General features: G+C 37.5%; 1 protein-coding gene and 1 non-coding gene across 2 annotated transcripts in view; one reads left to right on the top strand and one right to left on the bottom strand.

The window, feature by feature from the left end:
* The window catches only part of Erbb4 (erb-b2 receptor tyrosine kinase 4), a 708,134-nt gene that overhangs the window by 198,236 nt on the left and 491,404 nt on the right, over positions 1–18,494 (bottom strand). Inside the window, exons 18-20 of the mRNA XM_052191829.1 lie at positions 18,299–18,431; positions 14,678–14,800; positions 9,626–9,724 (exon numbers count right to left, since the gene is read on the bottom strand). Of these exons, the coding sequence (XP_052047789.1) occupies positions 9,626–9,724; positions 14,678–14,800; positions 18,299–18,431 (355 nt within the window). The remainder of the gene's footprint in view (positions 1–9,625; positions 9,725–14,677; positions 14,801–18,298; positions 18,432–18,494) is intronic.
* LOC127693204 (U6 spliceosomal RNA) lies at positions 12,138–12,242 on the top strand. Its single transcript, XR_007979657.1, has one exon. It is a non-coding gene; the product is annotated as a U6 spliceosomal RNA (small nuclear RNA).

Here is an 18,494-nt window from a genome sequence, read left to right as displayed (position 1 = left end):
TGAATTTGGATGCCAGAGGTTAACCTCAGGGATTTTTCTTCAGCTGTCCTACACCGTGTTTTAAGAGGCAGTGCCTCTTGTCTGGAGTCACAGAACAGTACAGGCTGACTGTCATGCAAACCCGAGACAACTGCTTCTCTTTCCTTTCCCCATAAGTGCTTTATTATAAGTATGCTACAAAACCAGCTTGGTATGTGATCTGGGACCAAGCTCAGGTCTTTATAGTTGTATGACAAGCCCTTTACCAATAAGCTATTCCTCAGCCTATACATTTGCCTATATTTTTGACCATATAGTATTTATTACTAATGATATCCCCTAGTGTTACAGTCAAACTGAATGACTTTTTGTCCTCAGTCATCATAATTTTGAAATACAGTTCAGATTAGAATCAGAAATAGCACATGATCAGTGCAATTCTCTTCTCTATATGACAGTAACAGCCCTCTTAATCAGATATGAAATTTGCCAAGTTATAAAGTTTGGAGAACTGGGAAATTACATATCCAATAGACTACTGATTTGTAGTTAACAAATTTAAATTCTGATGTAGTAGACTATAAGCTCTCGAGAAATCTCCTCTCATTTACACAGGCTCAAGAAATATTTTTTTCTGAACAAAAAGCTTATGAAGCTACATGTTAAGATTTACAAAGAACAACCTGTTTTGGATTTGGGGAGTCCCTTTTAGGTGATTCAAGAGATAAATTAAGCCAGTTGGAATGTAAAACTTGTCAAGTACTTTATCTAGTTTCAAACCCTTCAGTACCCCTTAAGGCAATCTATAAAGCTCAGGATTTGAGAGCTCCTGAATTCAGTTTACTGTTACTGGCAATGATTTATAGGGACTATAATAAATTATGTTTTTCAAGTTTATTTTTGTCAATACATTCATCTTTTTTTCTTTTTTTTTTTTTAAACAGAACCCATATTTGCCTGTTTATTGCTATCAGAACAGAAGGAAATGGACAGGAAGAAAAAGAAAATTTTAATTGGAGAAGAAACATTATGCAAAATTACTAGAGATGATTCTAGTAATGAGGAATAAGGTGTTAAAAATCAACCTATAGAAATAAGTAAACAGTCGCATAAGCCTTTCAAAGGATGCCAATGGCGGGATCCTCCAGTAGAACCAAGGTAAGTTATCACCCTCTTAGACACATGGGGCAAGGGGAGTTCTTTATCTGCTAGTCCACAAAAGAAAAAAAAATCAAAAAAATTCTTCAGAGAATATACGACTCCTTTACACAGAATTAAGTGGAAGAACATTTCTCAGGATTTGTTTTATGTTCTGGATTAAAATGTACAATTAAACTGATTAGTAGAATAGATAGGAAATTAATAATATGAAACTAAAATAAATGATCAAAATACAGTATGCCAAACTTGTGACAGGAATTATTTAAAACTAATTGTGCTAGAACATACTAGAACATACAAGACTTAGTGGAAGAATATTCAAAGCTTAAATATATAGATAATTCAACTATGTAATGGTGGTGTTTCTTAGCCATGTTTCCATTTTGTGCTTACTGTTAGAAGGATTAAAATCAGCAAACAAAATTTTAGGTTCCCAACACCTTGCAGTCTATTAGCTGAGAATAAGATTCTTGCCTGCACATGATGGAACACACCTTTAATCCCAGCATTTGGAAGGCAGAGGCAGAGAGACAGAGAGGAAGAGAGGCAGGGAGGCAGGGAGGCAGGGAGGCAGGGAGGCAGGGAGGCAGGGAGGCAGGGAGGCAGGGAGGCAGAGAGGCAGGGAGGCAGGGAGGCAGGGAGGCAGGGAGGCAGGGAGGCAGGGAGGAAGGGAGGCAGGGAGGCAGGGAGTCAGGGAGTCAGGGAGGCAGGGAGGCAGGGAGGAAGGGAGGAAGGGAGGAAGGGAGGAAGGGAGGCAGAGAGAGGCAGAGAGAGGCAGAGAGGCAGGGAGGCAGGGAGGCAGAGAGGCAGGGAGGAAGGGAGGAAGGGAGGCAGGGAGGCAGGGAGGAAGGGAGGCAGGGAGGCAGGGAGGCAGAGAGAGGCAGAGAGGCAGGGAGGCAGGGAGGCAGAGAGGCAGGGAGGCAGGGAGGCAGGGAGGCAGGGAGGAAGGGAGGCAGGGAGGCAGGGATTCAGGGAGGCAGGGAGGCAGGGAGGCAGGGAGGCAGGGAGGCAGAGAGGCAGGGAGGCAGGGAGGCAGGGAGGAAGGGAGGCAGGGAGGCAGAGAGAGGCAGAGAGGCAGGGAGGCAGAGAGAGGCAGAGAGGCAGAGAGGCAGGGAGGCAGGGAGGCAGGGAGGCAGGGAGGCAGGGAGGCAGGGAGGCAGGGAGGCAGAGAGAGGCAGGGAGGCAGGGAGGCAGGGAGGCAGGGAGGCAGGGAGGCAGGGAGGAAGGGAGGCAGGGAGGCAGGGAGGCAGGGAGGAAGGGAGCCAAGGAGGAAGGGAGGAAGGGAGGAAGGGAGGCAGGGAGGCAGGGAGGCAGGGAGGAAGGGAGGAAGGGAGGCAGGGAGGCAGGGAGGCAGGGAGGCAGGGAGGCAGGGAGGCAGGGAGGAAGGGAGAAAGGGAGGCAGGGAGGCAGGGAGGCAGGGAGGCAAGGAGGCAGGGAGGCAGGGAGGGAGGGAGGCAGGGAGGCAGGGAGGCAGGGAGGCAGGGAGGCAGGGAGGCAGGGAGGCAGGGAGGCAGGGAGGCAGGGAGGCAGGGAGGAAAGGAGGCAGAGGCAGGTGAATCTCAATCAGTTTTAGGTCAGCCTGATCTACAAAGTGAGTTCCTGGACAGTAAAAGCTACTACATAGAGAAATCCTGTCTTGAAATACAAAACAAAACAAAACAAAACAAAACAAAGCAAAGCAAACAAAACAAAACAAAGAAACCCAAACAAAACAAAACAAAACAATAAGAATAAAATTCTACAATACAACAAAAAAACTATGATTCATATGTATTTAGCATACAAAACTTGTTAAATTCTAGAAAGGGAAATCAAGGTATAGGGTCTAAGTAATAATTTATGTTTTGGGGTCAGGAAACAACTGTTTGAAGAATATTTAGCCTGAGATAATAAGGATAAATAGGGACTTAGAAGTTATGATGGTGGATACACAGTTCAAACCACCTACCTTCAATGGGAACTGGTACTAAAGTTGGGGAGGACAAAGACTACAGGGGAATTAATTAATCAGGGACTTTGTGAACTAAGGTCTTGGCTGTTTCACTTGCATGATGTCACTGGCAGCTTCGTGCAGAGAAATGATATGATTAAAACTTCGTATTTTACAAGTAGGGAAAGCCTTTGGAGAAGGCTTGTTTCAGTAAACTGCGTTCTGAACCAGCATGATGATCTGAATGTCGTTTTCCAGCACATACATCAGTATCTGGGCATGGAAGTAAGTGCCTGAAATCCTAGTGCTGGAGAAGCAGAGAAAGAAGGATTCCTGGGGTAGGTTAGTCAGGCAGCCTAATAGGTGAGAACCAGGTTAGGCGACAGTTCCTGTCTCAAACAATAAGGTGACAGAGATAAATACTCACGGCTGTAATCTGGCCTCCCCTTGCTTGCTCAAGTGTGTACATGCACATTCACACATAGGCAGTGCATGCATGTATACACAGGTACATGTATACCAAGAAGGCAGATCATATAGAAAGGACTGATGAATAACTGAAGTGGAAAAGCCAACATCTTGCTCTGTGAAGGCAATGCATTGTAGAAAGAACGGGGTACCTGAGTGATTTTTTTTGGGAAAGGGTCAAAAGTTTTTGCTATTTAGTTGATATGAAGTGATATGATCTGATACAACTGATAAATTCTAAATTTCCCAATATGAAAAATAGGGGGGATTAAGATACAAATTAAATAGGTAAGATGAAATACAGAAGCATTTTAGAAGAGAGTACAAACAGAACAACACTAGGTGTGTAAAAATTGAGACCTCCTTACAATTTTCAAGGCGCCATATCAAAGACATGGATGACGTCCTGTTCATAAAAGAGATGAGATAGAATTTTGTTCATTTGAGAAGCTAATCTGGAGCAAAAATGTATTTTGAAACGAAGTCTTCACCCAGACTCTGACAGTTTCACTATTCTCTGGCTTGACTATGGCTGCCATGATTCTAAGAAATAGGGAGGTTGATGATGTCTGTAGGAAGGTGATTAAGTTGACAGGCCATAGTGCTTAAGGATGCCAAGAGACATGAGTCTACTCATGACCTTTAGACACAGGAAAGACACTGTAAAGAAAACAAGTAAGGGATCAGGAGACTTGGTTGGTGAACAGTATTTAAAACAGACTTCACATGTGTTCTTTCTGCTACCCAGGAACACCTGGATAAACTGTGGTGGAATCAGTTTACTGAGTCACCAGGATGACTCTCTTTTAACTTGGAAACAGAGTATCAAAAAATTATATGCTGTTTCAAATGCAGTAAAACATTTTCTTTAGCAGAGCACCATTTTTATTTTTAGAATAAAGAGAAGTTCAAGAGCTTTAAAACTATTTTTATTTCCATTTATTATTTATATTTTTCTTAAAGACAATAGTAGTTATTAACTGCTTTCGGAAGATCATTCCTACACTATAGGGCTTTAAAAGATTCTGAAATGTTTATTTCTGAAATGTACAATATATAGAATGACAAACTCTATATGGGCAAATATGTGAACTAATTAGATATTATAAACTTTTAAGACTAAATTGTCAATGTGATGGTGGTGCAAAATCTAAACTTTATCATTGACCATATGTAGTCACAAAAAGGCAACTTTGTAGTGTGAAAATACGGAATGAAACTTTTCTGCATCATTTTACAAGGCTGCTCTAATCTGAATAGATTTTACGTTTCTTACCCCACTCTCATAATGGTTTCAATTAGAGTTGGAAGAATTTATTTGCATCAAGCCTGAGCATCACAAATGCAATACAAAAAGGATAAGCAAAAATCATGTGAACATTACTTCAGAAAAATAGCAAGATGACAGTTGGGTAAGATAGACAAAAGTCCTTGTGGCACAGCAAAAAGAAAATCACCTTCCCCCAACAAACAATGTAATTTACAAAATGCTGAAGGTCACATGAAATCCCTTTTCCTGAATCACCTGGCCATGAGAAATCTGGATCTGTATCCAAGTAGTTTTACATGTGCTCTGAGCCAGTATTGGAAGCACATCCCTAGAATTTACTGTAATTATATATTTCTTCCTCTCCCAGCTTATTTTTTTAAGAAAACAAATAATTTAGTTAAAACAGTTTAAAACAATCTCACTAGATAATGAGCGTAAATGTCCTGGGAAAATAGAATAAAGGACATTGAGAAAAACCAAAAGCCCATCTCCTTTTCCAGAACTCTTAACAAAATATCATCTTTTCTTGGGTATATCTTCTATACAACTTAATGATTATTTTTAAACACAGGAAAACAAACAAACCTGTTAAAATCTTGCACTTTCCCAAAGAAACTGTGCTACTTGAAACAAGAATTAGAAATGTCTATAAATGCAGGCATGCCCCCCCATGCAGATAGACCTTTAGAGTCATTTTCTTAATGTCATTCAATGTGATCTTCCTTTATGGGAATGAAGAATGCACTGGCCATTCACTAGGAACATGTTATTATTGTCATTATGAATCCATTAGACATGTTCAGGAGAGCTAAGTAGCAACCCTGTGACCAAATTCTCCTTCCGTTGCTTTTAGTGAAACATTTGATAAAATACGGTCTGCCCCTGATTTACTTTCTGCTTGTGGTAAAAATTTAAAAAGAATAGTAAAATCTTTTCCTTTGTCCTTGAATATCAATAGAGGGGTTAGCAGTTGGTGATGAGTTTGGATTATTTAGCTGCAGTATTTTTTGGACGTTTTTTATAATAACCAGTAAAACTTATATAAATATATTTGTATATGTATCAATATAAAAAGTGGAATATTGTACTATAGAGATAAACAGCCTAGGTGGAAAAAAGTTTAGTGCTTACTAGGTATACATAGTTTTCATTGTCTTTGTAAGCTTTAGCTTTTACTATTTAAACACACACACACACACACACACACACACACACACACACACACTTGTACAAACACAGAATACATATAGGCATGAGTGTTAGCATTCTGTCTAAGCTCCACCCCACAGTTACCTGGCAACAGCCAGGTTGGCCTGACCAATTATAAAAGGGGCTGCTTGCCCCCTCCTAGCTCTCTTGCTCTTGCTCCTCCCTTCTCCTTTCTCTCCCCATTCCCTTCCCCCTCTCTCCAAGTGCTCATGGCTGTCCTCTACTCCTTTACTCCTAGACTTCTCGGCTCCTCTTCTGTCTCTCTGCCTTTCTCTGCCTCTACTGCCCCATTAACTCCCCTCCCTATGCCCTAAATAAAACTCTATTCTATACTATACTGTCTTGTGGTCCTGTGGCTGGTCCCTCACAGGAAAGGGACCTCGGCATCCCCTTCCTCCATATCTGACTACACCTTCATAAAACATATCCCCCCCTCTCTTTATCGTTTTATAAACTCATCAATTAGTGTGCAAAACAGACCCATGGATGCTGTCAGAAAAATCCTGATTTTCTTTGAAAGCTCGCCTATAACACTTTACTATGATGATAAAACAGTTGGTGCCCAGACACATCTTTCTGCCTAGTGGATTTATTTGCCATTGAAGCTCCCATCCTCAGCAAGTAAATTCACGAAGATATTACAGATCCCTCTTTCCTTAACCATCATCCAGTAATATAGGAACTGTTATATGGGTTCTGGTTCTCTCACTTTTCCAGAAACTGTTAACCAATGAAGATCAGGAGAATAGTAGGCTTAACTTTCTTAATTCTTGAATTGGACAATGAGTACTAGATTGTGGGGCTTCTCCAAAAGATAAAAAAGCCACAGATATTATTGTGGTAGGTAGCATTATATGGTCTTATTTCCATACTCTTCTAATCATGAATTATCAAAATCTAAAGTAAATTACTTCTACTTAAGTATTTCATGAGCAGTTTCTGCTTCTGGAAGAATGTATACTAAGATACATCAAACTTAATGCTTTTACTATTACTGAATGTCTTGTAAATTTGACTCTGTTCTTTGGCTCAACTTGCACAGAGTTTTGCTTCCATGGACCTTTTAGTTTGAGTTGTTACTTAATACTTAAAATGCTCTGGGAACATTGTGGATAATCTACAAATGAAGGCACAGAATAGAGTCATACTTTTACATGGGAAGTATGCTAACAGACTTAAATACTGCATTTACCATCAGTCTTGCCTGTTAAAGCGGTTTTAATTAGTGTGATACTGTCCTTTCAATATTTTAAAACAGGTCACCAGGATAGTAGAAAATATTTCTGCTTTCAACTTATCAAAACTCTGCCAGTAGTAAGCCAGCAAGCAGTTAAATCACTAGCATCTGTCCAGAAGTAGAAAAGACATAACAAAAAAGAAATTCTTAATTTCTTAGCTTAAAAAGAACAGATTTTTTTTCAGTCTGTTAGTTACCAAATCCATCATCCATCTAGGAAAATGACTCCTTTCAGGCTCAATCAGAGGCTCATCTAAAATTCAGCAGAAAGCTAAGACTTGAAGTTACCATCCTACTCCTGTTTCCATGGGAATAGGCTTTAGATGGAGGGGGAGGGGACTGGATGAATGGGGTTAGGAGCTTTCAAATAATCATTCGAAATCATGATGAGGTTTTTAGAGCTTCTTTTTTACGTGATTATTTTGTAGCCTCTTAACCCTCTTTTGCCAGGCTGTTTCCATGGAAATATGACTGTTCAAGCCTCCAGCAGAGATTATTAGCATTCTTTTAAATTACAGCTTTGGTTGTAGCCCAAGATGGCCAAACTTGATCTTCTATCATTTTATATATGAACCTCCACCTTTTCTTTACCATAATATTATTTTTTGTTAATTTCTACTTAATTTGAAATTTTCAATTTCCTTCCTCAGTTTATAGCTATGATTTAGGTCAAACTGAATGATTAGGGAATCACTAAAAAAGTCTTCAGTTCTGAATAGTAACATATGAGACAGGCATTTAGCTGAAGGTAGTGCAGTAACATTTAGAGACCTGCCGAAAAAATTATTTAGTTACTGGATAAGTAATATTTATTATAAAGTGTTGCTAGTTAGGCAAGAAAGGTAGCATTTTAATTATTTAGCAAATGATATGCACTGAAACCATTCTTTAGAGCTGCTTGCGTGTGCCCTTCTCAGTTCTACTATTTAATAAGCAATAGTAAATTAAGCTAAAATAACTTCAGGAAACATAGTATTATTCTCAAAAATTTCAAGGTCATATACTGAGCTTCTATAAAATTCCAAAGGAACATTCAAGATATACTGGCTAAGAATGTATAGTAATCTGTCTTGAATAAAGGCAGTGTTCATATGCTTATATCATCCTTATGTAAAGGTCACCCTGAAATCAACATCATTCTTATTATTGAAGTCACTATGTTAAAAGACAAAGAAAGAATGTGGGTCTATTTCAGAATCCCTAGTAGGATATAGATGTGAAAAATAATAGCAGGCTACACATATAATTTTAGTTAACCCTACCTTCTAAAATTCAAACAGCTCAGTCTACAATGTTCTCTGGGAGAAATCTTTAAGTTCTGAGCGACTTTATCAAGTACTTTCATTACTTAGCAGTTTTTGTTATCATTATTCTAAGTTGAAGCTTTGACCATAGTCCACTTTGACTAATCTGAATTGAAAATTGTAAATTTCACTTGAGAACTTAAGTTTGAATAGGTTGGTGTCTGTTGAAATACAGGAGCGACTGATGGACTATCATCACTAATTTTAATGACTTTTATCTCAATAAATTATAACACTACAAAAAATAAAATGTCTAATTAATGTTTTAAAGCAACCTCATGACTCAGAAAATGTAGTTCTTGTGGTTATAACTTTTATGGATCTTAGGGCGGGGTCTGCTCCTAAAATCAAACTTTCTTTCAGTCTCATTTATGTAACAGTCTATTGGAGCACAGGCAGACTAATTTGTATAATGTTTTGTCCTAATTACCTCTGCTTGTCTTTCTACCAAAAAGGGCAGGGCAGACATGTTGCTTCAGTGAAGACAAGACAGGTAAATCCTCACAATTCTCTTCTTAAAAAAATATTTCTGATCATATTTGGCTGACTATGCATCATCTTTCCACTTTGCACAACAGGGTTAACTTTGGATTAACTTTATTTGTTCTTTCAACCCAGTGATATGAAATATCATTTGTAAATGATATAGAACACTACTAGAACCGACTGCAGACTTTTCTAATAATATATAGGAACAGTTTAGTATTATATATGTACCATGTAAATTAGGAAGACATACTGTTGTCATCATCAAGTATTTTTACACTGTTGTAGCTGCATTTAGTACATGCATTTCTGATTTTAATCCAATATCACATTCTTAAAAATTCAACATGACGATTTTAAATATTCTTATATTACCAAAGTTATCCTAGAGTACAAACATTGTAGACTACTGCAAACCTGGGATATTCTGAAAGGTAAATGGTAAAGTTGAAGGAATTCTAAAATTTTAAGTATGAGGTTATAATATTTACAGATAAGGAACTTTGAAATGTGGTGATCTTATATTCAAGCACTCTATTTAATTACAAAGAAAAAATATGACTGTGTGCTTGCATACTTACATCCATGAACTCTACATTCGCTTTGGGGCCAGTTGTTTCATTGAGGATCTTAATAGCCACAGGGATTTTCACTGTTTCACCTTCAGGCACCCAAATACCCTTTCAAGGAAATAAAAATCACATTAATTCTACACTGATTGCAAAATATTTATAACACAATATAATTTGATTTGCCTGATCAAAATTTAATTTAAATTTAATTTACTTCCTTTTGCACATTATCATATAAGTACAACATTTCTCCCACCTCATTTCTCCCATCAAACCTTTGTATAGACCTGCCCACTATTCAAGTTCATGGCTTCCCTTTTAAATTACTTGCTATTGCATGTGTATATACATATGTATATATATATATATATATATATATATATATATATATATATATATACATATATGTGTATGTGTGTATGATGTTTTGGAAATAATATTCAAGGAAAAGTTCTAGGACATATTGAATGCGTAATACCTTACCTATTTTAATAAATTCTGGACATTAATGACTGTATCTGGGTCCATATAAAATAGTTTTATTAACCATAATATCTGTCTTATCAACATAATTGCAGAATTAATAGACTAGGACAACATTAAAAATGTAGGCTTTAAGGTACAAAACAAATAATAGTGTTTTTGGGAAAACTTAAAAGAACATTTAAATAAGGATAATAATTTTTATAGGATAGATAAGAATGCATGGATTTTCAATGATTTTTAAAAAGGACTGTATATTCCACACATATGAGGACATGTCAGGCAGGAATCTCATGATGAGCTATGACAGGTTAATATTGAAAGGCACGAAGGAAAGCTATAGACTACAGTGCTACCTTCTCTATCAACTGGTCACAGTGTTAGAGAGACACATGGCATAGATAAGTGTGTTTGTGTTATCCAAAGATAAAGCAATAGAGGAGACATCAGTCAAGAACTGTTGAATAGTAACAGTGGTTAAGAAAAGTGCCTTTAAAACTTCAGGATGAGATTTACAATCATGTTTAACTCAAGCAGAGTCAATGCAAAAATAAATGTGCACAAATGCAAAACAGTAACATAAGTTATTTGTGGTATAATTTTTAAAAAGTATATTCAAGCAGAAGTGAGAAAAAAAGAAAAAAAAAAACAACTAAGAACCCCAAACCCCAGGCTATATTTTCTTAGAGTTGGTATCTAGGGCACAGAGCATGCTTACCATTATTCAATAAAATAACCACACAGGGAGTTACTTTATAAAGCAATGGCATCAATATTAAAATGTTCCTAAAGTGTTTTATAATGAGAATATAAATTTGATATGAATTAATTTGTACCACTTTCAGAAAAACTTTAACCATCACTTAATAGATATAAACATGTAAAATTTAACTATATTTATACCTGTATTGATCCTAATATTTTTTTTTTTTTGTTGATGCATCATATTGCTTCAGTTTGAAGGAAACATTAACCAACTGTGTACCCAGGCCATTGCTATTTGTGTAGCTACCAAAGTTTTTCACAGCTTTTTCCAGTGTGTCTTGCAATGTATACTGCATTTATTAAACTTAGCGCTGGCAACACACATTTCATACATATAATTTAAATAAACTGATGAAACTTCTAATAACTTTTCTATAAACATGCATTATTTTACATGCTTTCAATTTTGTCAATTTGACAGAAATGATTGTAAACATAAAACATGCAGGGAGAAGTTCTTAAAATTTTCTGTTGACTTTTCTATAGTTTAGCTCAGAAGGCCTCATTTATATTAATGTGTCTGAGAACGCCAAGCAATTATCAGATAAATCATGGGGCCAGTAGGAGGCAAAACCCTTTATGTAAATGAAGGAAGCAATAGATGTGGTAAAGACATGTTTCTGAGAGATAAGAAATAAGATACTTGTGATTCAATTAGTTACTTCCAACATCTTTATTTAAGATAAAATTTAGGATTATGTATTCATTATTCCAAATAATTTTATAGAATTTTTCATTAAAATACATTAAAGTTAAAATTATTAAACAAAACTGGATTCAAATTTTAAGTATAAAATTGCATAATTGTGCCTTTTTTTCAGCATAACTTAAATATAGATAAAGGATAACTTCTGTCTTTTGAACTTGCAAAGAATTTGAAGATCAGAAAGACAAAACCAGCCGAGACTAGAATCTGTGCAAATTGGACACTCAGATAATGATTTAACTGAACAAAATACACACAACAAAATGATAGGAAAGCTTACACAATTTGATCTCCAAAGGTAACCATTTTATAAAGATTTGTAAATACCCAGGAAAGGAAAATTTAGGCCTGCAGTATGACCAAACTTTAATATTTTTGTAATAAATAAATCATTATTTTATATTATTTGATGTTTTAAAACACTATTTTACTGAATTGTTCAGGCTTGTCTCAAAGTTTTTAACTCAAATAATTCCCCCGGCTCAGACTTGCAAGTTTAAGGTTTTAGGTGAGAGACCAAACCTATTCCATCTTGAAACTGGCCTCCATCTTAAAAGAAAGAAAGCAGTGCTTGCTTCGGCAGCACATATACTAAAATTGGAACAATACAGAGAAGAATAGCATGGCTCCTGCACAAGGATTACACGCAAATGTGAAGCGTTCCATATTTTTCTAATATCTAATATATACAAAGAACTCAAGAAGGTAGAACCCAGAGAACCAAATAACCCTATTAAAAAGTGGGGTACAGAGCTAAACAAAGAATTTTCACATGAAGAACTTCGGAGGGCTGAGAAGGAGCTTAAGAAATGTTCAACACCATTAATCATTAGGGAAATGCAAATCAAAACAACCCTGAGATTTCACCTCACACCAGTCAGAATGGCTAAAGTCAAAAAATCAGGAGACAGCAGGTGTTGGCGAAGATGTGGAGAAAGAGGAACACTCCTCCACTGCTGGTGGGATTGCAAGATGATACAACCACTTTGGAAATCAGTTTGGCGGTTCCTCAGAAATCTGGGCATATACTCCCGGAGGACCCTGCTATACTCCCGGGCATATACCCAGAGGATTCCCCGGCATGCAATAAGGACACATGCTCCACTATATTCATAGCAGCCCTGTTTATAGTAGCCAGAAGCTGGAAAGAACCCAGGTGTCCCTCAACAGAGGAATGGATACAAAAATATGGTATATTTACAGCCATTAGAAACAATGAATTTATGAAATTCTTAGACAAATGGATGGAGTTGGAGAACATCATCCTAAGTGAGGTAACCCAGTCTCAAAAGATCAATCATGGTATGCACTCACTGATAAGTGGATATTAGCCTAGAAACTTTGAATATCTAAGACATAATCCACATATTAAATGATGTCCAAGAAGAACAGAGGAGTGACCCCTGGTTCTGGAAAGACTCAGTGCAGCAGTGTAGGGGAATACCAGAACAGGGAAGTGGGAAGGGGTAGATGGGGGAACAGGGGGAGGGAAGAGGGCTTATGGGACTTTCAGGGAGTGGGGAGCCAGAAAAGGGGAAATCATTTGAAACGCAAATAAAGAATATATGGAATAAAAAAATAAATCCATTAAAATCAAAGAAGTATTAAATATACAGTAAAAGTTATAAGGCAAGCATATATGAAAATAAATGTAAATGAAATATTTTTTTTTTAAAAAGAAAGAAAGAAAGAAAAGTAACAAAGCCTGAGAACGTAACCTAAAGCTGAACTCAGACTGCACCCAAGTACCAGAAAGGACCCTGTGGCGTGTCCTTAGCCACACTTACTCCCTAGCTATTTCCTAGCCACAGTTAATCAAAGATTAGTCTGATTGTTTCAGATTGCTTTCAGACTGTTCCTGATTATATATGGTCTCACTTCAGAGCACCCACCTGTGGGCTCATACTGTACAATTGGTTAGAAGCTTGTCAGGTCAGAGACCCCCTTACTCTCATTTTCCCATAAAACCTTGTCCCTATGAGAGTTCAGGGCTGTTTCACCAAATTGTGGCTCAGTTGTAAGCCCAAATTCCCGTGTGTAATAAAGAGATGCTGATGTGTTTACATCAAAGTTTGCTCCTTGGTGGTCTTTTGGGGTTCATAAAAGCTTCCTAGCACAACACAGGTATATACCACCATGCCATCTTAAATCATCTTATTAAGTAGGGGGAAGCACTGAGCATTTTGAAATGTACAATTTTTAATTTTCTAACTACCTATAACATGTTTTTAAAAAAATCAATGATAAACATGTCACTTAGAATATACACAGTAATCTGTAAAAGCAAATTGTACAATAGTAAATATTTTAGTTAACAATTACAGGGGCACTAAAAGTACCAATATTAACCACTAACCCATATATGTAATCAGTTAGAAAAAAATGTTATAATCTCATTTTAATAGTGTATTTGCACACTCATATGTACTTTAAGTGATCAATTAGTAAGATATTGACTGAGGTTAAAATAAAAAGAACAGAAAGAAGAGCAGAGCATTGTGGGAGGTTACCCAGGAAGTTGTGGGAGCACAAGAAGCAATGAGTAGGGGGAAGAGGTTGAGTATTTGGAGAATAAATGAAAACTTGCCAAAGGGAAGAAAGTGTTGAGAGGCTCAAAGAGCTTTGAATGGACTCCACTGGACTGAGTACCTGCAACTCTCTTTCTCTGGAGACTGCACTTACCCAAGCTTGTTCAATTAAAATGAGTGAACTTACCTGTGTAGCAACTTCTCAATACTACTAAGGTTTGATGTTAAAAATAAATTATGCAGAGGACTGCCTTGTCTGGCCTCAGTGGGAGAGGATGCTGCTAATGCTCTAGAAACTTGATGCACCAGGAAAGGGGGATGCTGGCAGGGATGAGGTGGGGGTGGGTAGTTGGGTAGGAATGCACCCTCTCAGAAGAGAAGGGGAGCAGAGAGGGGCTGGAGAACTCATAGAGAAGGGGACCAGGAAACAGGGTAGCATTTGGAATGTAAGAAAATAAAATAATTTAATAATAATAAAAAAGGAATTGGGTTGGGTAAAGTAACGACTTTGGCTATTATTTTTTTAAAAGCCTGAAACACAACATAAATAATTGATTGCATGTGCTGGGTTTTACTTACTTTATAAACAGTTCCAAAAGCTCCTGAGCCAAGGACTTTCACCCTCTTTAGTTCTGTTTCCTTCAAAATGCGAAGTTGAGCTTGATTGGGTGCTGTGCCACTGGGGGTTAAAGGCTCTACCAGCTACAAAGCAAAAGCAGACAGTTGTGTATCTTTCATTCATCCTCACTTCTGTTTCTTACCCTCTGTTACTTTTCTAATGCTTTTAGAGTATGCCAGCATACATTTTCTTTGACAAACACTACCATTGTAATATTGGTCATAGTCCAATCCTGTTTCCAGACCTGTTCTTGGACTAGGTAAACTCAAATGTTTCATCTATTCTACCACTCAGAAACATGCTGACTAGAAGATATGATGTTAAGTACGTAAACAAAGTAATAGAAGACAAACTACAACAAAACCAGAAATAGTCCCTCCTTAGCACTTACAGTAATTGAAAGCAACTGTGATACTATTAGGAGATTATAGTTAGTTCGAGGTACTTGTTAAATCTCAATTCCTACCTGAGGAAGCCTAAAATCTGCATTTTTTTGTTTTGATTTTGTAGACCACCACATGTTATCTATTTATGATGGTGAGTTGTGAATTCATTTTAAGTAGTGAGATGAGGAGGACGTTTGGTTCTAGATTTTAAGTATGCTTCAGGACACAAAGGGATGCAAAAGCAAGTAGGGATGAAGGTTTCCTAGTTCTGGTTTCTAAATAGATGTATATTAAGATTAGTTTTAAGATAATGAAAATAGGATGACATTAAAAACCCAGATGTCCTTCAACACAAGAGTGGATACAGAAAATGTGCTTCATTTACACATTGGAATACTACTCAGCTATTAAGAATGAGGACATCAGGAATTTTGCAGGTAAATGGATGGAACTAAAAAATATCATCCTGAGTGAGGTGACTGAGAATCAGAAGGTATGCACTCACTGATAAGTGAATATTAGCAAAAAATTTCAGAATACTGAGGATACAACCTACAGACCATCAAAAGCGTAGCAAGTAGAAATGCCCAAGTGAGGAGGCTTTAATCACACTTAGAAAGGGGAAGGAAATAATCATGGGAGGCAGAGGGAGGGAAAGAGCTGGGTGGTGAGGTAAGGGAAAAGGGGGAACAGGATCAGATATGGGGTGGATAGGGGACTGGAAACAGTCCAGAGGGCCAAGAAAATGAATAGAAATAAGCAGCCTCCGTGGTGGGAGGTGGTGGGACCCTCTAGAAAGCACCAGAGAACCAGAAGGTAAGACATTCTCGGATTCAATGGGGCGACCTTAGCCAAAATGCCCAAATACTGGAGAAAGCAAACTGTAAGAGTCCACCCTCAGTAGATAGATAGGGCCTCAAGTGGAACGAGAGGGTTACTAACCCATAATGAAAATTCCTGACCCAGAATTGTTCCTGTCTAGAAGAACTGCAGGGATAAAAATGGAGAAGAGACTGAAGGGATCCATCTCATCTTGATGATCCGTCTCATGGGGTTAGGGAGAAGCAAGGCTTGACGCTACTATGCTGTGTTTTGCTTACAGATGGGAGCCTGACATGGCTGTTCTCTGGGAGGCCCTACCCGCAGTTGACTGAGACAGAAGCAATCAATTAAAGCAATCAATTTATTTTTATCAATAGCACCTGTCATTAACTTATTATATCTGATATATAAATAAAATTTTATCACGGTTACACATGTATAGGAATAAACAGTATAAATAAACTTCAGTATTATCTACAGTTTCAGACATCCCTTGGTTTTAGAAGGCATCACTCTTGGGTCAAGGAATCTGCTGTACTGAGAGGATTTAAGGGACCCAAAGCCGATACTTCCTGGAAAAACATTTTATGCTATAATTCATGCTAAAAGGAATAACAAGCTTTTAAAAGTTCAATTCTTTTGATAAAGAGGAATTAAATAAAAAAGCAATGGAACAAAAATATAGTCTGTTTTATAATCTGCATGAGAAAATAATTGAAGATTTCTACTACTCAAATTGTCTAGAATCACGATGGTATTTCAAGACATCTGCTTACAAGGCTAACTGTGCTATGGCCCTCCTTTCTGGCCATTACCATCATGTTTCCATGAACATCATAACCCATTAAACCAATGAAGTGGGCCTGAGTTTAGTGGTTCAGAGGTAGCAAAGATTTTAGGAAAAGCATGATAAAACTTACCAACAAAACCAGTCTACTTCCTAACAGTTTGCCAAGAAATCTACCATTTTACCACTTTCTCACTTTATACTATAAAAATGTACATTAGAACATTAAGAGTTTCAGTAGATGAAGTAAGACAATCTCAGAGAGAGTAACTGAATTTTACATTTTAAAAATCAAGAGCAGCATCAATTAAAAAAACAAAACAAAGCAAGAAGCCCCCTAGAAGAGGTTGTCCTTCCAGGCTATTCTACAGGACTTGGTGGCAGATTTTTAGATGCTATGTATGATTCATAACATGCATGTGTGCATGTGTGTATGTGTGTTTACATGCATATGTATATGTGTATGTGGTGGGTAGTCCAGAAGATAAAATATGGTTTCATATTTCATTCTACCTTTGGGGATACTATGTCTGTTAAAGACTTGGCATCTGCCAAGTATAAGAACTGTCCTGCAAGTAAGCCCAAGGGATTCACCTGTCCTTTTGTTGCAATTACAGCACGTACAACCATAATGACACATTTTTATTTGGATTCTAGGGACTGAGTTCAAGCCCTCCTCCTTATGGGGCAAGCCCATTACTAACTGAGCCATCTCCCCAGCTCTGTGATGAAAAGCTTAAATGAACCAAAAAATGTAGAATTGGTGAGAAGGTTTCAGCACTTTGGGCAGTAGATATGTATATCTGTATATGGAATATATTTAGTTATATATCTTCGCATGTACCATGTAATCATATTATCTTTGGAATCTTCTGAAGGTACAAGAATTAAGATAAAACCCATTTCCAGTGTGCTACTTTTATGAATGGATGAGTGGTTCCCTTCACAATAGTCTTAAGAGATATCCAGATTGTCATTTTGACAATAAGAAAGAAAGTATGCCTCGAGGAACAGGCAGAATCACTCTGAATCGTGCCAGCAGACTCAGATGGGACTATCAGAACCAAGAGATAGGATGAAACTCAATAACACACTGCTACGGCACTATCTTCTGTGATAGTTCTCCCCTTGTCCCTTGTACAAAGCAAAGTATCGGCTTGCGTGCTAAAGAACTCATGTGTCAACACACATGAAATGGTGATAATTTATGGATAATTTTTATAACCTCAAAATGTAACACACAATATTAAGTACATCTCATAAATGGTGTTAAAAGGCTCGTCTTATTAGAGCTCTAAGCTTTAACCTGTATGCTCAGCTTTTTCTCTTTAGGTGTAATTAATAATTGGCTGCCAATTGAATGATGCTAATTAAAATGCACACAGCTCACACTTTCAAATAAGGAATTTCTATTTATTTCTCACATATACCATTGAGATGGCCTCTCCTTAGACACATGCTGGCTTTACACCTACTAAGATATCTTTTACCCAGGATGGGAATCTTCAAACCAAACAGAGCATCATCTAGGCTGTAAAGTTTAAAGAAAACCCCCCAAATTAATGAAACACTGGTGGAAACATTACCTCTGTCTCCAGGAATCTCCGCAAAGCACGTTTCTTTTTGATGCTCTTCCTTCTGACATAAACAGCAAATGTCAGAGCCATGATGACCACGATGAAGATCCCGCCAATGACTCCGGCTGCAATCAGTGGAGTTCTGCCAACCAGAATAAAAAAAAAAAAAGTATGAAGAGAGAAAGACAGAGGAAGAGGAAAAAGC

Source organism: Apodemus sylvaticus, chromosome 9 (genome assembly GCF_947179515.1).
Source record: "Apodemus sylvaticus chromosome 9, mApoSyl1.1, whole genome shotgun sequence".
In the NCBI taxonomy this organism is placed as follows: Eukaryota; Metazoa; Chordata; class Mammalia; order Rodentia; family Muridae; genus Apodemus; species Apodemus sylvaticus.
Note: the sequence above shows the minus strand (reverse complement) of the source record. Positions and strands in the feature narration are given on the sequence as shown.